Here is a 25,283-nt window from a genome sequence, read left to right on the forward strand (position 1 = left end):
CAGACAGAACCCTGAGACTATCACAGAGCAGGTGCATTTATACGGAGAATTGATTACACACAGGTGGATTATATTTATCATCATTAGTCATTTAGGACAACATTGGATCATTCAGAGATCCACAATGAACTTCTGGAGTGCGTTTGCTGCACTGAAAGTAAAGGGGCTGAATAATATTGCACGCCCCACTTTTCAGTTTTTGCATTTCCACAAAAATTTAAAATAACCAATAAATTTTGTTCAACTTCACAATTGTTTCCCACTTGTTGTTGATTCTTCACCAAAAATTTACATTTGGCATCTTTATGTTTGAAGCATGATATGTGGGAAAAGGTTGAAAAGTTCCAGGGGGCTGAATACTTTTGCAAGGCACTGTAAGTGATGTAAAGTGCAATATTTTATTAGAAATTTGTTAAAAAAAAAGTATGTAAAATTAAACAAATGGATGCTGTTTATTGTTACCTTAGATATCCATTTGGTATAAACAACATCGACTTGGTCTTATTTGTGCTGCCAAAGCCCCGGATATTGATAGAAACACCCGGCTGCCTCTTTTTTAAAAAAAAAACCAAAACCCTGTGTTTAATTTTAAATAGAAATTTGTTAAAAAAGTATTAAAATATTGCATTTTACATCACTTATGTTTATGCCTCCTTATTCCATTAAGTTCATCATCTTACTAGGCATTTTCTGTTGTATTCCTGCTGATGAGGTTACGTTATGTGATATAAAGTTTATATATCTTATAAGGGTAATCCGTAATCCGCTTCTTTCTTCCCATGTGCTGATCACTCATTCTCAATGCACAAGTAAAATGTCTTCATTGAATACTGATAATTCCATTACTGAGATAGGAGATTACAGTTGGTGCTCAGAAAGTTCTATGGAGAAGTGTGCTGTTTCAGGAGAATTTGCAGCAGAATGTTTCTTCCTGCCTCTAGCTCCTCCCTCTGTGTCGATTTCTAGCTCCTCCCTCTGTGGCTACATGTACTCCTCCCTCCACATCTGTCTTCCTCTAGCTCCTCCCCCTTCATAGAATCTTATGAGCACCAATGGTCACCTCCTATCTCAGTAATGGAAAAGCCTATATTCCACGAAGACAGATTTTAGCCATGAACTGAGAATTTTTAGAAGGGATGATCAGTGCAGGAGAAGAAAGAAGTGGATTTTTCTTACAAGATATATTACATTGTTGCTTATTTTAATGTGTATTAATGATTTATGAATTTAAAATTAAAACGACAGTCACTCTTTAAATTACCAGGATAAGTGCAGATAGCCTGCGCCGTCACTGTGCTGTACACATGTATGGTAGCTCACAGACTTATCATATGTACCGTATATATGTACTGTATATGATAAGTGTGTGAGTACAGTATATATATATATATATATATATATACATCCTGACTGGCTTTCCTCTATAGATGAGATTTCGGTGGCTCCCTGGGACGCGGAGCAGTCACGGTCTTGTTATCTTCGCCTCCCCCATGCGCGGTCGTCCTTTTTCCACACCGATCCACATCCCGGTAATGAAATCTTCCATCCTTTGTCTTCAGATTCTCCCTCTTCCGGATCAGATAATTTACAGACATTTTTATTTTCTCATCAATATTATTGTCGATCAATGAACTGCAAGTTGATTGGTTTGTTTGACACGAGGACAACCCGATTTTTGGCACGCACTTCCCCCAGGTCGGGGTCGGGCCGTACCTGGAATTTCTTTATTAACTATAGAGTGGAAGAAAACAACCATGAAAAATATCCATATCATCTGTGTGATACATAAACATGGCTCTTCCTTTCCAGAAATAGCGCCACACCTGTCCAAAGGTTATGTCTGGTATTGCAGCCCAGCTTATGAGTGAGCAGCGATACCTCACACAACCCGGGCGCTGATTTTGGAAGAAAGCAGCCATGTTTAACTAATCAGAAACAACAACCTTCTCTTGAGTCTCAATACCCGCCACTGCCGCTGGCACTCGGGACCGGCGTGTGCACTGCAGGTATTTCTATGCAGCTGAGCGCTTCGCTCCCAAGTGCCGGCGGCAGTGCCGGGTATTGAGGGGAGAGACTCGTGCGAGTTTCTCGCAAGTGTGACCCCGGCCTTAGAAGGGTTGTCTTTAAATGTCCCTCGGGGCCACGGCAAGCTGTCAGCACTCTGCACCCTTCAAATCCACTTAGATTAAATTACCACAATTAATTTTTGGTGAGTTTTTCATGCTGTGTAACAAAACAGTTCCAGGAAAAATTATAGGATTCATAGAAATCTCCTGCATACTGTGCTTTTTTATGCATAAACTCGGGTTTAAAATCTGCAATATGTCAATTTCCCTTGTGGGTATGCTGAGATTTATGTGCAGATTTTCCCTATAGGCCGGGGTCACACTAACCGACGCAAAATACGGTCCGTAGTTTACATGCGTAATACGGATGAATGACCCCTAAATAGTGCTCCGTATGTCATCCGTAAGCAAGGTGTGGTCGCATATTTTGTGCATGTCTGCATCCGTATGCAATCTGTATGCTGAGATTTTCTCGCCAACTTCCAAAATGGACTTATAATGGAGCCCTATGGCAGGGTTTCTAACAGAAACGAAAGAATAGATATAGACACATAGAATGCTGACGTCACTGAGGCTGCGGGGAGTCCCCGGCTGATCTGTAAATGAACTTAAGACCGTGGGAAAAAAGTCAGAAACTTTCCCACGGTAATTAGTTCATCTACAGGCAGCCATTGAGGCTGCGCAGAGCTGATTCAATTCATTTTGTAGTAGTTTACAGTGGGGCTGGTCGCATTAGCACCGGTCCTCATTGTAAACTATTTAACCCCTTCTGATGGATTGCAGCGTGGGACATGACTGAATGGCGGAGAAGTAAGGATATTGGTGATTTTTTATTTAATTTTTGTTGCAGGTGATGGTTTTATTTTGGATTACAAGACTAATAAAATTTTGTCATAAACTTGGTGTATTTATTTCATTAAATGACTTTTTAATTAATGTCTGGGTGTGGTTTTTAACCCTTTCTTAGTATAGGGTTAATAATGGATCGGTGTCTTATTGACACCTCTCCATTATTAATCGGCTTAATGTCACCTTGCGATCGAATGGTGACATTAACCCTTTGTTATAATAACCATTCGCCACTGCTACAGGGCAATGGGAATAGAGAGGATAAGTGCCAGAAAAGGCGCATCTTATAGATGCGCCCTTTCTGGAGTGTCTGGAGGCAGATTTTTGTAGCCGGGGGGGGGGGGGACAAAAACAATGGTCCCTCACATGGCTATCAAAATCTGCCCTCACTCACCTGCTTAACCTCTCTGGTCGACAAATTACAGCGGGAGCCCACGCATTTTTTTTACAACGAATTAACCCCTTAAAATAACACCTACACCTCCCAAATTTTGCACACAAACCCTCATCTAATTATTAGTCAGGGACATATAAAAAAACATGAAATGAAATGGTTTACTGTATGTAAACCATGTGTCATTTCATGTCGGGTTGGGGAATGATTTGACAGAAGCCGGCAATTGAATTAGCGGCTATTCTGCTATGTAGAACTCTGTGAAGTATAAATATATATATATGTTTGTCTCAATGACTTGTATGTATATATATATGTATTCTATGTGTCTATATCTATTCTTTCGTTTCTTTATTAAACCTGTCAGTGTGAGTTTACTGTATCGCGCACTGAATTGCCGGCTTTTCTAAAAGACACCTGGTGCGTATTTCTCGCAAGTCACATGTGTGGTCCGTGTGTAATCCGTATTTTTAGCGCACCCATAGACTTGCATTGGCGTACTACGGGCGTAGTACGCTGACAGTCCCAGCATGCACGGACCGTAGAATACGGACGAGAAATATAGGGCTATTGGGAGCAAACCCATAGAGAATCATTGGTCCGTGTGTAATGCGTGATTTTAACGCCTCTCACTCGTCCGTATTCCTCTCTAGTGTGACCCCGGCCATAGACTTACACCAGATGCAGAAAATCCGCAGGTAAAAAAGAACCGGACAAGCAGAAACACAGTAAAAACGCATGAAATCACATGACTGTATTAGTAATGAACTTGTGTCATGGACAAAAAACAATAGTATTTAAAACAAAAGCAGCTTTTTTTTTTTTTTTTTTAAACATGACTCACCAAAAAGAGACAAAACGCAATAAAACACAAAGAAAAAAGATGCAATTAGCCTAATTTTCCTGGTTCAGAAATTGCAGAAAATCTGCAACTGCAAAAACGCAACAAAAAATCATCGTGGGAATGTAACGTTAAAAATAAAAGCAAATATATAGTTTGGAGAATAGCGTCATAAGACACAAAACTATGGCAGAATTGCATTTTTTTTCCACCATTTCATCCCCCAATTGGATTTTTTCCCCCCCATTTTTAATACATTATACGGTAAAATTAATGGTGTCATCCACATCTCACCCAGGGAAAAGCGAGTTCTCACACAAACTAAAGTGCTAAACTAAAAAATGGTCCAGTCATGAAGGGTTTAGAGGGGGGGATGCCAGCCTCAATAAATTATCAATTATTTGCAGCAAATGCACAAATTTCTGCTGGTTTGCTACAATGTATCAGGCTGCGTGCACACGTAGTTTTAGGTGCTGTCCGAGCGGATTTGATGAAAACCGCAGGTAAATCTGCAGATCAAAAGACCTGCGGTTTATCTGCAGTTTATCTGCGGATTTGCTTGCGGATTTCCCCTGCGGTTTGCCACCTGTCATGGAGCAGGTGCCAAACCGCAGAGGAATCCGCACAAAGAATTGACATGCTGCGGATTTGAAACCGCAGCAAATCCGCGCGGAAAATTCCGCAGCGTGTGCACACAGCCTCAGAGTTTGATTCCCAGCATTGTCTGCACTGGATCCAGTTGCATCTACTGCTCAGCGGAGCCCAGGACTAGATGTTTTAGGCGACTATGCGCTTTTGGTAAGTTTTTGATGTTGCAGATGTTCTGCACCCATTAAGTAACATAGGTTACTTACATTTTTTTAAAAAAATATGCAGCATAAAAAACTCGCCAATAACTCATCGTGGGAACGTATCCTCTGAATGAAAATAGGAGCTCAATCACTGACAGCAAACATGTATCTTGAAGATGTCATGGTATTGGAAAAAAGTAAAATAATTTATCAAAATATCTTTTGTTTCTAAGATCTCACCTGAGAAAGTGCCAGGTGCATTTCCAGCTCAGCCACCCGACGGCCTAAACATCCTCTTACCCCAAAACCAAAGGGTATGGAGCTGAAGGGGTGATGCTTTATCCCCTCGCTCCGCAGCCACCTCCGGGGAAGAAATCTGTCCGGTTCTGGAAAGCTGGCCTCGTCTCTGGAGAGCACATAGTGACATAGGACGAACTGCGTCTGCGATGGAGAAGGACATGTCTCTAGTGCTGGCCGGCGTTCATCAGGGGTGTCGCCTGATTCTTTTTTTTTTTTTTTTTTAATGTTGATGGTGATTTTTCCAAAACTCACATTTTGGGGGATTATATAGTCGTCTAGAACTATTTCTTTGTCCAATATAATTCTGCCGTTCTCCGGAACCACAGGATACAACCTGCATTTAAAAATAAATAGATAAAAATATATTAATGTTTTTTAACGGGTCAAGTTTAACCCCTTCACGATCGGGCCATTATTAATTTTAACGCTTTTTTTTTTTCTCCCCTTCTTCCGAGAACCATAACTTTTCCATCTACAAAGCCTCAGAAGGGCTTGTGTTTTTTTTTCCAGTGCAGGTAGTAGTTTTGAATGACACTATTCACTTTACCATATAATGTACTGAAAAGAAGAAAGCAGCTATAAATTTCTAGTCCTGTACGTCACCTCTAAATGACATTATTATTTAATTAATGTACTCACCGCAGGGTTTCCTTGATAACTGCCTTTAGCAGGGGCATTTTGGAAATATCAGAAGTGCTGGGAATATGATCAGGGATAACGCTGATCACCTCCTCATACAGGGACTGCTGAATTTCTGGGTTTCTTGCCAATTCATATAACACCCAAGTCAAGGTATTAGATGTCTGGAGAAAGGGGGGGAAGTCAGGCGTCGTTAGAGTCGCTCACAATCGGGGGGCGCTATAGCGATCATGTGGTGTGCAGAGATAGCGGGAGCATCCAGGTCATGGCGCCACATAAGAAGACATCAGTATTTTAAATGGCACCTGGTAGGGGTGACCCTTGTTACAAATTTTGCATTAGGGGCTTAATTTAAGCCTCTTTCCCACAATTACTATCCAGATATTACTCACTGTATCCACGCCAGCCTGCAGCATCTCCGGAAAAGCCCCATAGATCTCATTCACATTCAGATTTCCATTGGTGAGCAGGTGAGTGAGATAAGCGCCGCCCAGGTCGTCACCGCGCCGCAAACGCCCTTCAATGTCCTTTATTTTATTATTTATTAAATTTGTCCCTAAAAATCCAGAAATATATACATTGTTGTACTTTTTGGAGACAGTTATTGAAAATAAATAATATAAAAAAAAATTGAAATTAAATTATTATTAGTTATAAATATTTATCTATATTTTTTCATCAGTCACAATACCGGCGTCACACGTACTGGGGAGTTTTATGGTTTTCCAATCACTTACCGTAATTAAATATTATATCCCAGGACTCCATAAATCGTCCCCAGTATGGCATCCAGTCCCTGGTCCACCTCGGGAGCCGTTCGATCACGCTCTGACTTTCCAGCATTATACCGATAGAATTGATAAATTTCTGGGTTTCCTCTGGAATCTCTTTTTGCAAACACCCGATACGAGTCTCGAAAATTACAGAACAAATACCTGGACAGATACAAAGTATCAAGTAAGAAATGACTGAAATGAACAGGAAAAGTTTGGGATTTTTTAAATAAGTTTTGCTTGCTCAGCTACTTCTGTCCTGTGGACTTTAGGGTGTGTGCAGGCGCTGCGGAATTCGCTGCGGATTAATCCGCACGGATTTTGCAAAAACCGCAGATAAACCGCAGGTCAAAAGACCCGCGGATTATCTGCGGTTTTGACTGCGGTTTGATCCTGCGGATTCACCATCTCCACAATGGTGGAGATAGGAACCCGCTGCGGATTCCGCAGAAAGAATTGACATGTCACTTCTTTCTGCGGTTTCAAAACCGCAGCAAATCCGCGCGGATTTTTCCGCAACGTCTACACAGCGTTTTTTTTTACCATTCATTTGAATGGTACTGTACACCGCAGCTAAAACTGCTGCGGGTCTGCAGCGGCCAAAAACGCTGCGGAAACGCAGCGGAATCCGCAGCGTGTGCACATACCCTTAGCGGAGAGGACAATATTCAAGTATATGGAGAATGTGGTGATTGGGCACCAAATCCCCTTTCCCCCCCAGGTGAGGGTCCCAGTGATAAGCCATAAATAAGATGAGATGAAGCTCCGCACTTACTTTCGAAAGCAAATTTATACATTAATCCGGCAACGTTCTGCACCGTGTGCCCCGATGGACTCGCCGCTCTCAGCTCCTGGATCTTGTTGATCAGATCGGGGATAATCTCGCTCAGGGGGTCCGCATAGTGCGCTGCCTCGGTGGGTTTTATCATCTTCTGGTTCAGTACTGAGCGCAGCGTTTGCCATTTATGCCCCTCTCTATAGGCAATGACAAATTAAGTAGAGACATCGTCCCGTGACCGAAGACAACATCCTGCAAGCACCCACTTATCAGGGGAAGGACGGGCAGTGAGCCTCTCGGCTGATCCGGATGATAGGGCAGCAGGATTATAACGATGGGGAGGGCAGGAGTCGTAGTCCTTGGGCCAATGAACACTATTAAAAGGTAGTTGGGGCCATGTAGGAGTCTTTGCACTGGGGACCAAGAGCCTCTGGTAACGCCATTATAGTCCAGGTGCAACTGCAAACCCTGCCCCCAATATAGTTACACCCTTGGATACCTCCATATGGGCAGCATCATTTTAAGGAGAATCCCTCAACCCCTCCACCACTCATACTCACTGGGTCAGTGGTCCGTAGGAGTGTCCCCTGAGGTCCCGGTGTTCCTTCCACAGATTCATATGCGCCCTCACCGGATACTTTCCTTCCTGCTTTAGTAGGGCTTCCAGGAGATGGGGGCCGGCAATATTAACCATGTGCTGGCCTCCAATGCGAGATACCCACATGGGTCCATACTTATTTTTTTGTATTAGCTTAAAAATAAATGAAAGTCACATATTAGACCCCGGAGGAACACGGAACTGCTCATCAGCTGGAAAATCGGGTCACTAGGATATGTCATTGGTTAGAGACAGAACCTGAGCTTAATAGACTGACACTGACACAGGTGTAATGGGGGGGAGGTCAGTGTGTGGTCCGCCCTGCACAATACCACGGGCGATATGGAAGCGGCCGAGTGAGTGTGCGCCATATACAGCGGCATGTAAAAGTTTGGGCACCCCTGGTCAAAACTTCTGTTATTGTGAACAATTAAGCAAGTTGTAGATTAAATCATCTCTAAAAGGGCTAAAGGTTCTGTCCTCACTGAATGAGACAGACGTCATTGCAGCTTATACAGGCAGCTAAACCGCTATACCGGGTCCAATAAGGAGACTGTAGGTTGAATCTGTGCTTTATTGAATGTAATGGTATATTGGCGCGGTGAAACTACAATACAAACATACATGCATACAATCAATACTGGGTTCAGCAAGAATACATATTACATGACACAGTGAATCAACATCTGCACTAATAGCTGACCAGGGGAAGAACTAACTGAGCAGGCTGATATGAGACAGGAATTGGATACAGGAAACATAAGTACATACCAGCAATGCTGTCACAAGGGGAGAAGAAAAATGAGATGCTTCCTGAATGCAGGCAGAAGGAAAATAGTGGACTGGAGGGAAAATGGGGCTGAACTAACCATAATCCTTTGCAAAGAGCTACCAGGGTGCATTGCAAACGAAGGGAAATAAAAAGCGAAAGTAAAACACAGAATAACACTGCGGTTATGACTCTGGTCACTAGATGGAGCCAGAAAACAATGTGAACATTAAGCAAGCAGATAATCAGGGATTATGAATTAAATGTCGGAGACAGAACACTAACGTTACAGATGACACAATCACATCTCACCCATCCGTCACCCAAAAAAAGAAAATAAGAAAAGTCACTTTTATCTGGACACCCTTTAAAAAAAATCATCCGTGCAGGGGGAACAGCTACAACATCTCACCCCTGAGAGTCAACACGAGATCCTGGTTAAATAGCATCTCAGGCCAGGCTGTGATCCAGAGCTACCCTCAGATCACCCGGGAACCACGATGAATACCGCACTCACGTACACAAAAGCCGCTGGCTGGCTGCCATGTCATGCTGATATGAATGATGGGAGGAGAAGCAATGGTGGATCTATTCACAATCTCTATCCTCTGCTAATTTATATGATATTAAATCTTTGTAATGCTCAGAGCTCTGTTATTTTTCTCGTACAGAGCTCCAGATATTCTGCTTAAAGGGTTTTTTCCACCATTACATATATCATATCCATGCACGGTATACATCATAAGCAAATGAAACATTGTTTCCATTCACATGCTACCTAAAAATTATCCAGTGCGCAATTATCACATTTACTTACATAATATGGTGCCACCTAGTGTTCAAAGTGTATAACAATGAGTGTGTCCACCAGGAGCCGACACAGAAGAGGCCCCTGGGCAAGAACAATATATGGGGCTTTGCAGCCAATAACTCATCATAATGAACAATTCCACCTGCTTTGGAGCTAGATGTGTCCCCAACATCTAGAGCCCCTGTATGGCTTCATGTCCGCCCCTGATGTCCAGCTAACATAATGCAGAGCTGGTCACATGTGCTCAGTCACAGCCAAAAGAAGTGGCTAACTAGTGAAGACACCGTATCTATTGGCTGTATTCCCGTAAGCAGGAGGAGCGGTCGGCTCATTTGGAGGACGGTCTCATTGATATACACTGGTCACACCATAGTATATAAGTAATTGTCAGAACGCTCCACAGAATCGCTAATTTAACACAAAGTAAATTGCAAATAGTATTCCCTTTTTATGATGTATATACACTCACTGGCCACTTTATTAGGTACACCATGCTAGTAATGGGTTGGACCCCCTTTTGCCTTCAGAACTGCCTCAATTCTTCGTGGCAGAGATTCAACAAGGTGCTGGAAGCATTCCTCAGAGATTTTGGACCATATTGATATGATGGCATCACACAGTTGGCGCAGATTTGTCGGCTGCACATCCCTGATGCGAATCTCCCGTTCCACCACATCCCAAAGATGCTCTATTGGATTGAGATCTGGTGACTGAGGAGGCCATTTGAGTACAGTAAACTCATTGTCATGTTCAAGAAACCAATCTGAGATGATTCGAGCTTTATGACATGGCGCATTATCCTGCTGAAAGTAGCCATCAGATGCCTGTTCTTAGCTGAGAGGAGTGGTACCCAGTGTGGTCTTCTGCTGCTGTAGCCCATCTGCCTCAAAGTTCGACGCACTGTGCGTTCAGAGATGCTCTTCTGCCTACCTTGGTTGTAACGGGTGGCAATTTGAGTCACTGTTGCCTTTCTATCAGCTCGAACCAGTCTGCCCATTCTCCTCTGACCTCTGGCATCAACAAGGCATTTCCGGCCACAGAACTGCCGCTCACTGGATTTTTTTTCTTTTTCGGACCATTCTCTGTAAACCCTAGAGATGGTTGTGCGTGAAAATCCCAGTAGATCAGCAGTTTCTGAAATACTCAGACCAGCCCTTCTGGCACCAACAATCATGCCACGTTCAAAGGCACTCAAATCACCTTTCTTCCCCATACTGATGCTCGGTTTGAACTGCAGGAGATTGTCTTGACCATGTCTACATGCCTAAATGCACTGAGTTGCCACCATGTGATTGGCTGATTAGAAATTAAGTCTTAACACACAGTTGGACAGGTGTACCTAATAAAGTGGCCAGTGAGTGTAGATTGAATGTGATAGACAGGACTGTGCGAAACATTTAGGCAGGTGTGGAAAACATGCTGCACGTAAGAATGCATAAAAAAAGTTAACTTTATTATTATGAATAAGCAAAATGCAAAGTGAATGAAGAGAAGAGAAATGTAAATCCTATCTATATATGGTGACTATCATCAGTATCTGGTGACTACCCGTCGCCTCCATCATCAGTATCTGGTGACTGCCTGTCGCCTCCATCATCAGTATCTGGTGACCGCCCGTCACCTCCATCATCAGTATCTGGTGACCGCCCTTCGCCTCCATCATCAGTGTCTGGTGACTGCCTGTCGCCTCCATCATCAGTATCTGGTGACCGCCCTTCGCCTCCATCATCAGTATCTGGTGACCGCCCTTCGCCTCCATCATCAGTGTCTCGTGACTGCCTGTCGCCTCCATCATCAGTATCTGGTGACCGCCCTTCGCCTCCATCATCAGTATCTGGTGACCGCCCGTCACCTCCATCATCAGTATCTGGTGACCACCCTTCGCCTCCATCATCAGTGTCTGGTGACCGCCCGTTGCCTCCATCACTTCTTCTCGTCACTTGTGCACAGGTTATGGAGGATCTCGGCAGGAGGTTGTTCCAAATCTCTTGGAGACCTGACCTCAGAGAAACTATTAACACTTCTTCTCCTGTAAGAATTCTCACATTGCAGCATGGTTTCCTGAAGCTTTTGTGTAGCCTGCATGTCTGTATGTGTTACTGGGAGAAGCCCTGTAGATTTGCACCGTGCAGCCCTGTGTGGCATCTTGTCAGCCGTCTTACTATGAGCACTGGCTGGATCACCAATCTTGGTATTTGCAATCTTATGGTCCTCCTATCACAGACCCCTCAGATATCGGACAGGGTCCTGATTGTGATCCTCTGCATCACATCGCTCTCACTCTGGGAAGGACATTTTGCACCACATGAGATCTGGGTAGGAGAAATGAGCCAACATGAGACAGGAGCCAGACGTCAGATCATCGGCATGGCTGCTGCTCATTCAGTCTTTGTAAGCATACCGTATTGGCCAGCGGTAAACAGCAGGATAGTGTAATGGGTTTACTGTTATAGAGAGGAGCCAGAAGACCGCAGTGTCTGATTTCTCCAACTCCTGCACTTATTAGAAGCACTTCACCTTCACAAGGTTAATCAGTTCAGTTGAGAGCTCCTTTAAGCTTTCCTGCATTAAGACTCTCAGCTGTGCACTGTTAGCCACTCCCATCTCCTATATAATATGGGTCCTGGCTAGCACTCATTGTCAGAGCTAGCTAGTGCAGCATGGCTGGAGGTTGTCATTGGTTACTATTGGAGATGGCAATTGATGGATTTATCTGTGACTGTTGCTAGGTTTTGAGTGTGTGATAACCCTTTCTTCTCCTACTTAGTTTTTTTCCCATACTCCACTCTTCGGTGTTTACCTCTGTTGTTTATGTGAGTATACAGTTGTGGCCAAAAGTATTGACACCCCTGCAATTCTGTCAGATAATACTTAGTTTCTTCCTGAAAATGATTGCAAACACAAATTCTTTGGTATTATGATCTTCATTTAATTTGTCTTAAATGAAAAAAACACAAAAAGAATTGTCCTAAAGCCAAATTGGATATAATTCCACACCAAACATAAAAAAGAGGGTGGACAAAAGTATTGGCACTGTTCGAAAAATCATGTGATGCTTCTCTAACTTGTGTAATTAACAGCACCTGTAACTTACCTGTGGCACCTAACAGGTGTTGGCAATAACTAAATCACACTTGCAGCCAGTTGACATGGATTAAAGTTGACTCAACCTCTGTCCTGTGTCCTTGTGTGCACCACATTGAGCATGGAGAAAAGAAAGAAGACCAAAGAACTGTCTGAGGACTTGAGAAACCAAATTGTGAGGAAGCATGAGCAATCTCAAGGCTACAAGTCCATCTCCAAAGACCTGAATGTTCCTGTGTCTACCGTGCGCAGTGTCATCAAGAAGTTTAAAGCCCATGACACTGTGGCTAACCTCCCTACATGTGGACGGAAAAGAAAAATTGACAAGAGATTTCAACGCAAGATTGTGCGGATGTTGGATAAAGAACCTCGACTAACATCCAAACAAGTTCAAGCTGCCTGCAGTCCGAGGGTACAACAGTGTCAACCTGTAGTATCCGTCGGCGTCTGAATGAAAAGGGACTGTATGGTAGGAGACCCAGGAAGACCCCACTTCTTACCCCGAGACATAAAAAAGCCAGGCTGGAGTTTGCCAAAACTTACCTGAAAAAGCCTAAAATGTTTTGGAAGAATGTTCTCCGGTCAGATGAGACAAAAGTAGAGCTTTTTGGGCAAAGGCATCAACACAGAGTTTACAGGAGTAAAAAAGAGGCATTCAAACAAAAGAACACGGTCCCTACAGTCAAGCATGGCGGAGGTTCCCTGATGTTTTGGGGTTGCTTTGCTGCCTCTGGCACTGGACTGCTTGACCGTGTGCATGGCATTATGAAGTCTGAAGACTACCAACAAATTTTGCAGCATAACGTAGGGCCCAGTGTGAGAAAGCTGGGTCTCCCTCAGAGGTCATGGGTCTTCCAGCAGGACAATGACCCAAAACACACTTCAAAAAGCACTAGAAAATGGTTTGAGAGAAAGCACTGGAGACTTCTAAGGTGGCCAGCAATGAGTACAGACCTGAATCCCATAGAACACCTGTGGAAAGGTCTAACAATGGCAGTTTGGAGAAGGCACCCTTCTAATATCAGGGACCTGGAGCAGTTTGCCAAAGAAGAATGGTCTAAAATTCCAGCAGAGCATTGTAAGAAACTCATTGATGGTTACCGGAAGCAGTTGGTCGCAGTTATTTTGGCTAAAGGTTGTGCAACCAAGTATTAGGATAAGGGTGCCAATACTTTTGTCTGGCCCATTTTTGGAGTTTTGTGTGAAATGATCAATGTTTTGCTTTTTGCTTCATTCTCTTTTGTGTTTTTACATTTAAGACAAATTAAATGAAGATAATAATGCCAAATAATTTGTGTTTGCAATCATTTTCAGGAAGAAACTGAGTATTATCTGACAGAATTGTAGGGGTGTCAATACTTTTGGCCACAACTGTATATGTATGTTTGGTATTTTCCTTTTTCCTTGTTAATCTGGTTGGTGTATTATGGTACACTACTACTCCTTTCTTCCCTGGGTGGGGGAAGGGTACAGACTGAGGACAGATTCAGAAGCTAAGGCAAGATACGTAGCCCCGGCATCTTCACCATCAGAAGCAATCTGAGGAGCAGGGCGAGCTAGGGCACCCCTAGTGTTAGGAACAGGGAAGAGCCCCTGATCCCGGGACACCAGACAACAGTCATGACAGATAAATTCCACCAGAGAGAAACTTTCTGCTGTGTCTAAACTTACCCTTACTTATCAGAACAATTTTATATACTCTCCAGTACTGTTACTATGACTGTATTTTCTGAAGTAGCATTATCGGTCTGTATGGACCTTTGTACCCTTATAGATTACTGTGCTCTGTGCCAGCTCTGTGTTGATCTTGTGCTTGGCAGCGCCAACCTGATCCGTCAGCTGAATGAAGTAAACAATAACTGAACCTCCCTCCACGCAGAACACCTTGTCCAGAGAGACTCCAGTACTAACATTGAAAGGCCACTTCACCAGCGTCCCTCGTCTTAGCACATTGGACCTCCTTTGCTTTCAGACCTGCAGTGATTCATCGAATCATAGATTCCACTGGGTGATGAGACTCTTCTAAAGGAACATTGGCCCAGGAACAATCTGACATGCTAGTTGGACATGAGCATTGCATGTGACTGCAATTTTCTTGACTTTGCGCTGTTTGTTCATCAGAATGATTCTTCACATCCTCCTCTGGCTCCTTTGAATAGAATGATTCATTACAATTTCCATTCACCAGAAGGATTGTGACTGCACCAGCAGAATAGTGAGCGCTGCTCTGGAGTATAATACAGGATGTAACTCAGGATCAGTAATGTAATGTATGTACACAGTGACTGCACCAGCAGAATAGTGAGTGCAGCTCTGGAGTATAATACAGGATGTAACTCAGGATCAGTGTCATGATCTGAAGTGATCTGACAGTTTTAAAAGCACAGAGTGGATTTTTTTTCCTTTTGGCAAGTTGCCAAGGTGACTTGACTGTCCCCGGTGGTGGTTAGTGGTATCGCACCTTAGGTTTTCAGTTTAAAGTTCTCTGTAATTATAATTCAGGTGTGGGGCTCTATAAATGAGTCTCAGGGTGTGTAATCACTGGTGGTGATATTCATTCATTCATTCCCTATATTCTGAGTTGGTGAGAGCCTGGTGGAAGGATGGAGCTGAGGAGGAGTCCTGCGCAGCTTAGCCAGGGGGGACGTGTGTCAGCTATGGTGTCTGGACGAAGGGCTGGCATGGCGTGGTGGGGTCGCAGTGATGGTGTCAGCGGGAAGTGTCTGCATGGACTGGTGGAGTGGCGACTATGGAGAGTGGCACTCACCATGTTGGACTTGGCTGCTGAGCTGGACTCAAGCATGCTTGACTTCGTGGCAGAAGCTGAACTCATCCTTGGGACTCTGTTACTAAGCAGCAGCAACTGGTGGTGGACTCTGCTCCAAGGCTGCACTATGGTGAAGGATCCTGTCATGGTGATGGATCCGGGTGGAGGAGAAGACGCACGCAGGTGGAGGGCTCTGTTGCAGGAGCATAAGCACAGAGCATAAAGCTAAGTGGTGTCCCCCTGTTTTATCTCTTTCCCTCATGTGTGTTGTTAGTGCAGTGGTGGGATTAGTCTCCGCACCGACCAATTCCCTAGCGAGGGTTTAGGGTCAGGGCGAGCAAGGGTTTAAGGTTCGCGTGCGGCGACAGGTGCGGAGCCTGTATAGGGAATGTGAGGAGTGCAGGGACACTGGCTCAGGGGAGTGCAGGTGGTCTCCATGTCCCCATTCCCTATTGCAGGGTCCACCATTGTTAATGTGACCCAGGTCCCCCTTATCATTTATTTAAATTCGCCTTACTGGAGGCGGGGTTTCCAGAATTTATATTAACGTGTAATACCTAAATTCGCCAGGTGGAGGCGGTGTATCCATCTGCACGTTTTATTATTTAAATTCGCCCCACTGGAGGCGCTGTATCCAGGGTCACGTGTGTCATGGGTTCGCCTTGCGGAAACATCTGCGTCCAGACACACGTGACCGTGACAATCAGTAATGTAATGTATGTACACAGTGACTGCACCAGCAGAATAGTGAGTGCAGCTCTGGAGTATAATACAGGATGTAACTCAGGATCAATAATGTAATGTATGTACACAGTGACTGCACCAGCAGAATAGTGAGTGCAGCTCTGGAGTATAATACAGGATGTAACTCAGGATCAATAATGTAATGTATGTACACAGTGACTGCACCAGCAGAATAATGAGTGCAGCTCTGGAGTATAATACAGGATGTAACTCAGGATCAGTAATTTAATGTAAGTACACAGTGACTGCACCAGCAGAATAGTGAGTGCAGCTTTGGAGTATAATACAGGATGTAACTCAGGATCAGTAATGTAAGTACACAGTGACTGCACCAGCAGAATAGTGAGTGCAGCTCTGGGGTATAATACAGGATGTAACTCAGGATCAGTAATGTAATGTATGTACACAGTGACTGCACCAGCAGAATAGTGAGTGCAGCTCTGGAGTATAATACAGGATGTAACTCAGGATCAGTAATGTAATGTATGTACACAGTGACTGCACCAGCACAATAGTGAGTGCAGCTCTGTGGTATAATACAGGATGTAACTCAGGATCAGTAATGTAATGTATGTACACAGTGACTGCACCAGCAGAATTATGAGTGCAGCTCTGGAGTATAATACAGGATGTAACTCAGGATCAGTAATTTAATGTATGTACACAGTGACTGCACCAGCAGAATAGTGAGTGCAGCTCTGGAGTATAATACAGGATGTAACTCAGGATCAGTAATGTAATGTATGTACACAGTGACTGCACCAGCAGAATAATGAGTGCAGCTCTGGAGTATAATACAGGATGTAACTCAGGATCAGTAATGTAATGTATGTACACAGTGACTGCACCAGCAGAATAATGAGTGCAGCTCTGGAGTATAATACAGGATGTAACTCAGGATCAGTAATGTAGTGTATGTACACAGTGACTGCACCAGCAAAATAGAGAGTGTAGCTCTGGGGTATAATACAGGATGAAGATTTTTCTAAAGTTAAATTGTAATACTGTGATCCCATGTGACATTACGTTACTTATGTATATGAATTCTCATATTTATGATAATGAAGATATTTTTACATACTAAAATGATGTGATATAATTTTGATACTTGCAGCCATTGCATATTCCCTCTACACTTCAGTTTTTTGACGTCAGTCAAAATTCTCTCTCTCTCTCAGGACGCGGTTCCTTTAAACTTCCTAACCTTTCCAACTTCAGTGGATCCGTCAGAAATACGGTCCGGTGACATCCGTTTGTGTCACAACGGAAACTGATCCGTTTTTTCCATCTTTGGTGGATTACAACTGAACAAAAAAGAACTGAAGTGTGAAACAGGCCTAAGTCTCCGTTCACAAATGCTCCGATGTCATGTTTTCCTTTGCGGCTGTTCACACAGAGGGAACAATGATTGTCGTGTAACAAGAATAGAGTACGTGTCACTCCGTCTTCTAGGTGCACGGAAAAGGATACCACTCCTCAAAATGTATAGTATAAGAAATTCCGGCACTCAAAAGAAATATATGCAGAAGAAATATATTATGCAGCAGATTCTCCCAAAATTATATGATGTTTCGGTCTACAACTCAGACCTTCATCAGACTAGAGGTATGGAGATATATGCGAGCATGGAAAGTCCATGGAAGGCAGCCACGATAAGTAGCAATATTCTCCTTTTTGGAGGGGAGGAGAGAGATATCAAGGTCTTGGGACAAAGGGAGAAAGTCCCTGTGGGCACATAGTCAGGCGTGCACACAGCGCTGGCAGGGGGGCTGCGTCGCCCCGTGGTAAAGCTTTCTTAGGCTGGTTTCACATTCGCGCTTTTTAAGCGCACGCACGGCCGGGGGTAGCTCCGCCCCCGAGCCGGCTCTCTGCCCGGCGTGCCCGCCCCTTCCTTGTAGCGCCGCCTCCTAGCGCACAGCGGCGCCTGCGATCGGCGCACCCTATCTTTAGCATAGGGTGCGCAGATCGTGCGCAGGCCGTGCGCTAGTTGCGCTTTGACCTGCGCTGCGCACTTTTGACGGTGCGCCGATAGGGTGCGCCGATCGCAGGCGCCGCTGTGCGCTAGGAGGCGGCGCTACAAGGAAGGGGCGGGCACGCCGGGCAGAGAGCCGGCTCGGGGGCGGAGCTACCCCCGGCCGTGCGTGCGCTTAAAAAGCGCGAATGTGAAACCAGCCTTATACTAATGATTGTCGTGTGTGACGTTCTCTTACCTCCAGTTCATGCATATAGGAGAAGTATCCCCGCAGTATCATCCAGTACAGGGATTCCAGTTGGGTGGGGCCGGGTAGGGCGTTAATAGTTTTGAGTCTTCTCCCATGATCAGTCTGCACTTGTGAGACCCCCAGAGAAGCCTTACATGGGGCTGCAGGGAGCCTGTGTGCGGTTTTCAGTATGGAGCCGGTCACCCTCCCAAGATAGGCAGCAATCATCCTACAGCAGTGATTGTTTCCTCTCTACACCCACATATTAATACCAGGCGACCGGCCTTCGAGTCCACCTCCTGAGCTCATGATTATAAGGGTTGTGTAACACGTAACCCTATCTATTACACGTCCTGGGAAAAGGAACGGTTCAGTAAAAGTTTAGTGCAAACAAATATCACTGCCATTACACCTCTGACAGCGTCCAGCTTTTCTCATGGAGCAATAGGTCACCTCGTCCTATATACATCTGATTCTAGGAAAGCTGGAAAAACACCTTCATGCCGTCCACCGCCTAGCACAGAGGCAGCCAATCAGCTGCAGCGCAGTCAGACGAGTGATTCAGATTATTAAAAACTTTCTAAACTTGTGTGACTCCAGCTCAGAATGATTAACAGGTGTGACTACCCCCAATCCCTATGTTATAACTCTTACTCACGATTCTCGCCCGAGTCTCTCGCATGAAAACCCGGTACTGCCGCCGGCACTGGGACTAGAGCGTGCGGCTACATGTATTTCTATGCCGCCGCATGCTCCGGTCCCAGTGCCGGGTTTTCATGCCAGAGACTCGAACGAGTGAGTATGAGCCCTTAAACTTATAGACTATGTTCGAACATGTAAAAACAATTATTTTTTTATTCTGCAGCATTTGCGCTGTAGGTGTCCGCTATGAACGCGTTGTATGTTTGCGTCCCTTTTCATGCAAGTTCCCCTTTTTTGGTGCAAATTCGTTGCAGTAGATTTTAATGTAGAAACACTAGAATCCTTTGCTTAAATAAGCAACTGCATTTTTTTTTAAGTGTATTTTTTCAGGTTCCATATAAAACCCTATAGGAGTGGGCTTGAGTTCTCACGAAACCACATCCACTTTTCAATTATTAAATGCAGTACATTTTTTGTACAGCGAATATGTAGCAGAAAAACACATTATTTACACAACCTGAGAGCCGAGGCTAAGGCCGGGGTCACACTTGCGAGTATGATGCGAGACACTTGCGCATCAATACCCGGCACTGTCGCCGGCACTCGGGACTGGAGTGTGTGGCTGCATGTGTGACCCCGGCCTTACATATACACTTAGATGGTAAAATCCAAAACCTAAGATAAAAAAAAGCAAAATAAATACCCTGCAGTAAATAAATGGCAATAGTGCATGAAAATAATATAGGGGACTTAGTTAACATAATTTTGATTAATATAAATTTGATTATTCCAGTTCATCTCTTTAGGTTTTTGTTTCATCGTTTATTGCAATCTTTATGACTTCCCTTTTCCTGAAGCGGGACATTTCATTTATATAGTTCCCCATGACTGGGTAATGGTATCCATTAGCCGGGTCTTCTCAGCCCTTATTCACATTTATGCCATTTGATATGTGGTGAGATTTTAATACAAGAGGTTAGGACCATCCTGAATAGAGTCACCGTGGGGGGTGGGATGGTTTTTACACTATTTGGATCAAAATAATGTTAACTAAGTTCCCTTTATTATTTTCATGCACTATTGTAATTTATTTATATATTTACTGCAGGACATTTTCTTATTTTGCTTTTATCTTATGCATAGCTCCCAACCATCCTGATTCTCGTGGGACCGTCCTGTTTTTGACACCCCCCACCCGCGTCCCGCCCGGGATGCTATTTTCACGCCCCCCCATGTACCGACCCCATCCTCGCCCTCCCAGGGACACCCACCACAGCCTGCAATGATGTGGCTGGGCTGTGTGTTCTGTGCGCACACGACCTGTGATGAGGGCACAGGAGGGGAAGAGTCAGGGCTCACATGATCAGGGGCCTCCGTTTGCAGGACTCTGCTGTGCTGGTTGTCATGGTGCTGGATGGGGTAAGTTTATGTGTGGGGTGAGGAGGGGTTTACAGTGTGGATGTAGCAGAGCCGTGTGTGTACGAGGTGCACGGAGCAGAGCCGCGTGTGTACAAGGTGCACGGAGCAGAGCCGTGTGTGTACGAGGTGCACGGAGCAGAGCCGCGTGTGTACGAGGTGCACGGAGTGGAGCCGTGTGTGTACGAGGTGCACGGAGCAGACCCGCATGTGTACGGAGCAGAGCCGCATGTGTACGAGGTGCACGGAGCAGAGCCGCATGTGTACGAGGTGCACGGAGCAGACCCGCATGTGTACGGAGCAGAGCCGCATGTGTACGAGGTGTACGGAGCAGAGCCGCGTGTGTACGAGGTGTACGGAGCGGAGCCGAGTGTGTACGAGGTGCACGGAGCAGAGCTGCGTGTGTACGAGGTGCACGGAGCAGAGCTGCGTGTGTACGAGGTGCACGGAGCAGAGCCGCATGTGTACGGAGCAGAGCCGCATGTGTACGAGGTGTACGGAGCGGAGCCGCGTGTGTACGAGGTGTACGGAGCGGAGCAGAGTGTGTACGAGGTGTACGGAGCGGAGCCGAGTGTGTACGAGGTGTACAGAGCGGAGCCGTGTGTGTGTACGAGGTGTACAGAGCGGAGCCGAGTGTGTACGAGGTGTACGGAGCCGTGTGTGTACGAGGTGTGCGGAGCCGAGTGTGTACGAGGTGTACGGAGCCGTGTGTGTACGAGGTGTACGGAGCCGTGTGTGTACGAGGTGTACGGAGCGGAGCCGTGTGTGTACGGAGTGGAGCCATATGTGTATGGGATGTACGGAGCGGAGCCAAGTGTGTACAAGGCATAAAAAGCTGGCTTTTCCCACGGACACAGGAGTACATGGCGGAGCCCCGAGGAGCACTTTAAAACTCGCACATGACGGTCCACCATAAGTGATGTGCTGGAGGCTGACCGAAAATTAGGTAATTTCATAAGGAGATTGTGACGGAACCAGGAATGCTTTAGATCCATCACCGTGTCCTCCTCCGACAGCGTGGACAGCAGGATCGCCTTGGAATCGGGGATGCCGACCTTGTGAGCAGATCATGATATGTCCTGCATCGGGAGGCTCAGGTGAGCATTACAATGGGAGCCGGGCTGCTATAGTATCTTTATAGAATTTTTCTTTATTTCTTTCTCTGTCTCTGTTTTTTTCCTTCTCTGTTCTTTCTCATTCTCTATTCTGTCTTTCCCTCTCTTTTTCTTTCTCTCTCTCTGTTCTTTCTTTCCCCTCTTTCTTTTGTTTTTTCTTTCCTTCTTTCTCTGTTGTTTTCTATTTCTCTCTTTCTCCTCTTTCTTTCGCTCTCCCTCTGTTCTTTTTTTTCTGTCCCCTCTTTATTTCTCTGTTATTTCTTTCCCCTCTTTCTTTCGTTCTCTGTTCTTCCTTTCCCTCTCTTTCTTTGTCTCTGTTCTCTTTCTCTCTCTGTTTCTTTTTTTCATTCCCCTCTTTCTTTCTCTGTTCTTTCCCCTTTTTCTCTCTCTCTCTGTGCTCTTTCTTTCCCCTCTTTCTTTCTCTCTCTGTTCTTCCTTTCTCTTTCTCTCTCTGTTCTTTATATCTGCTCTCTCTATTCTTTCTTTCCCCTTTGTCTGTTCTTTTTTTATATCCCCTCTTTCTTTCTCTCTGTGTTGTTTCTTTCTTTTTCTGTTCTTTCTTTATTTCCCCTCCTTATTTTTCTGTTCTTTCTTTCCCCTTTCTACCTGTCTCTGTTCTTTCTTCTCTCTGTTCTTTCTTTTCCTTAGTACCAGTGTGCCTGCAGTACTAGCCACTGTGCCCATAATGCCAGCCACTGTGCCGTCAGTACCAGTCAGTGTGATCAGCAGTGCTAAATGGGTGCGGTTGCGGCATGGACATGGGTGTCACTAGTTGCAAAATGGGTCCGGTCGGGGGCATGGCCAAAAATTTGCAGAGGTGCGTAGCGCGCGCCACAGCCTTTGTCCCTCTTTCCCTTCAAAAGTTGGGAGGTATGTCTTAGGTTTTGTCTGTTTTGTGGCCAGTGTGAACATGCGCCTACATGCTGCATAAACACCAGTTACCGGTATATTCCAGTTCATCTTTTTAGGTTCATGTTCAAATTCAGTAGCGGCAAGCTCAGTACATTTATGCACCAAGCACCTTCATTTTTATAAGTATATTCTATATAGCAGTAATGTAGCCCAAATGTCATAACCTCAGTACAGAGACACCATGTCAGAACCAAGTTTCTATAAAGTATCACAACCATGTTCATTACATAAATACAGAACCAGAACCAGCCTCAGTACATAAATACCATGCCAAAAGTGAACAAATTCAAAATCAGGACAATGCTCAATAAAGAAACACAATGTAGAACCAAGTTTGTTATAAAGCATAAAAACTGTGTGATTATAAAGAAATTGTGCCATGCTTATTGAAACCAAGGTGTATTAAACCAAGCTCCTAACAAATATAATAACATAATCACAATCATATTATAGCTACAGTAACAGGACCAAATTCAGTACACAGACACTTGTCACGATCCATTTTTGGATCTGTGTCAGATTCTGGATTCTCAGATATAAACTTTTTTCCTTTCAGGCCATCGGGGGTTAATTTCAGTTTTTCCCCCCCGGTGGCTGCTGGTGAAATTACACGGCAGGTCGATTTGCTGAAGCACATTGTTACCACTCCCTCCTTCCTTTAAAAGGTCACCTGAGGCATCAGCTGGTGTTGGTGATACACTTCCTTTTGAATACCAACCGTGGTCAAGACACGAGCTGGCTGAGAGCAGTGATGCTTCTGCTGAATGCTGATTTGGTGCCTTACTCTGCTGCTCAGTGCATTGCAGCAGAGAAAGCTAAGTGTTTGTTGTCTTATCTTATCTGCTATCTTTCCTTGGTGTTATATTACTGCAGCGGTGGGACCAGTGTCCACACTTACCAATTCCCTGTTGAGGGATAGGTGCAGGGCAAGCTAAGGCTAAGGTATCCTGCTCGGCGACAGGATGAAAGAACCTGTATAGGGACGTCAGGGAGATCAGGGCACATCCTTAGGAGAGTGCAGGAGGTGTCCTTTTCCCCGTTCCCTATAGCAAGGCCCACCGTTGTAATTGTGTCCCCGGTGTTCCCTCGTTTGTCCAGTTGTTTTGGTGATCGACCGATCGTTGGGACTTAGCACAAGTTAGAAACAAAAACCAGCAAATAATTCCAGCAGATGCTTCCTACTTGGCCATAAAATCCATTTTATTTTTATCTTTTAAAATAGTTCCATGTGGCAGAAACCCAAATATATACAGGGGGTCAGAAGAAAAAAAGGGCACACTGCTGCTTTATGCGTGCAGACTACGCGTTTCGACCTTACTAGACCTAGAAGAAGACCTAGTAAGGTCGAAACGCGTAGTCTGCACGCATAAAGCAGCAGTGTGCCCTTTTTTTCTTCTGACCCCCTGTATATATTTGGGTTTCTGCCACATGGAACTATTTTAAAAGATAAAAATAAAATGGATTTTATGGCCAAGTAGGAAGCATCCGCTGGAATTATTTGCTGGTTTTTGTTTCTATTGCAACATGGGTGTGCCTCTCCCATTACAACTCCGTGTGGCTTCCTGGCAGTGAGCAGAACCACTAAGGACGTCTAACTGGGTGAGCTGGCTATAATTTTTCTTGTTTGAATTAGCACAAGTTACTCCATCTGACAGATTCCAGAGAAACCCAGAAACCCTTTAACCCTTTTACAGGCATCTGGTCTTACAACGGGGTCCAGTGGATTGTTGCGACAGAATGACCGCCATATGGAAGTGTGAAGGGTTGGCAAGCATGGCCAAAGCTGATGAGTCATGTCAAGGGCAAAATCAGGAGACTAGCTTGTATTCCAAATACAAGCCAAAATCAGAACACAGGAAATTCAAACAGACCAGAGGCGCTAAGTCAGAGGGAACTGCCCACAGCTCCCAGCAGAGATCTAATTACCGACCAGCTCACTGCAGCAAAACACAGGAGTATAACAAAGGGGAAACTAGTCTTAGCAATCTGAAATTATGAAATCTAAACCCACACACCCTGTCAGCATACGAGTCTGATATTTCCTGCAACTCTGACATCACATCCAGTTACCTCATAGGCTCTGAGCAGCTTGTGCAGTCTTCTCGGGCAGAGCTGCTGATGTCAGTCATTGGCTTCAGCACTCAATGTCACGTCAACCCTGAAGACAAAAAACAGATACCGGGAATAGGGGAGGATGAGAAAAGAAGAGTTTGTTTCTATGATCTGAGGTCTAATGGGGGTAATGTTTCTCCTTGTGGAGAGGGACAAGTCAAGCCTGGCATGTCAGAGTGAGGAGACTTATAAGCCATGCATGGTCCCAGCACCTCCTACTGGAAGCAGCAATCCTAAAAATCAATAGCGACTCTTTAACATGATTTATTGCAAGGCTCCTTGAAAGGTTAGTATTAACTTTAAGGATCGCTGCTTCCAGTAGGTGGCGCTACAGTTCTATTCCTCTTCCTCTCTGCAGAGACAATTTGCATTTCTATAATCCAAAACACAAACTGCCTTTTAGGATATGTGCACATGGCCACGCTCAGAGACACAGGGTACCCACCAAGTTTTCCAAAGCAAAGACGTGTCAGGAAAATGACCGAGGTGTTTTCCCTGAAGCGTCTTTATGGGCATTTTGTTTACGCCATTTTCATAGAGACTCCATCGCTACAAAAGTAGTAAAAGTGACAAAAGACAGAACATAAGCACAGCCAGCCAATCTGACATTGCTACGCTTATGTTCAGACTTTGTAGCAGAGCTTTAATGCTTTTTCAGGCAGATTCTAAGTGAAAGCCACT

General features: G+C 44.7%; 1 protein-coding gene across 1 annotated transcript; it reads right to left on the reverse strand.

Annotated features, from left to right (window-relative positions):
- Positions 1-599: 599 nt before the first annotated feature.
- On the reverse strand, positions 600-18,789 carry LOC141049208 (sterol 26-hydroxylase, mitochondrial-like). Its single transcript, XM_073545412.1, has 9 exons — positions 18,415-18,789; positions 7,992-8,182; positions 7,429-7,628; positions 6,618-6,815; positions 6,273-6,436; positions 5,881-6,044; positions 5,494-5,575; positions 5,182-5,382; positions 600-1,731 (listed from the first exon to the last, which is right to left on the reverse strand). The coding sequence occupies exons 1-9, from the start codon at positions 18,631-18,633 to the stop codon at positions 1,615-1,617; spliced, it is 1,536 nt and encodes a 511-aa protein (XP_073401513.1). The 5' UTR covers positions 18,634-18,789; the 3' UTR covers positions 600-1,614.
- Between the last annotated feature and the right edge of the window lie 6,494 nt (positions 18,790-25,283).

Source organism: Dendrobates tinctorius, unplaced genomic scaffold (genome assembly GCF_039654945.1).
Source record: "Dendrobates tinctorius isolate UK_male_01 unplaced genomic scaffold, ASM3965494v1 ptg000143l, whole genome shotgun sequence".
NCBI classification, from domain to species: Eukaryota; Metazoa; Chordata; class Amphibia; order Anura; family Dendrobatidae; genus Dendrobates; species Dendrobates tinctorius.

Bases quoted from the DNA above. Each gene is read 5' to 3' on its own strand.
- LOC141049208 (XM_073545412.1), bottom strand. From the start codon at position 18,633: ATGATTGCTGCCTATCTTGGGAGGGTGACCGGCTCCATACTGAAAACC. The intron at 6,816-7,428 runs GTAAGTGCGGAG...GTATCTGTCCAG, and splicing joins GTATAAATTTGCTTTCGAAA to GTATTTGTTCTGTAATTTTC. The intron at 1,732-5,181 runs GTGAGATCTTAG...TCCACTCTATAG, and splicing joins TGCACCTGGCACTTTCTCAG to TTAATAAAGAAATTCCAGGT.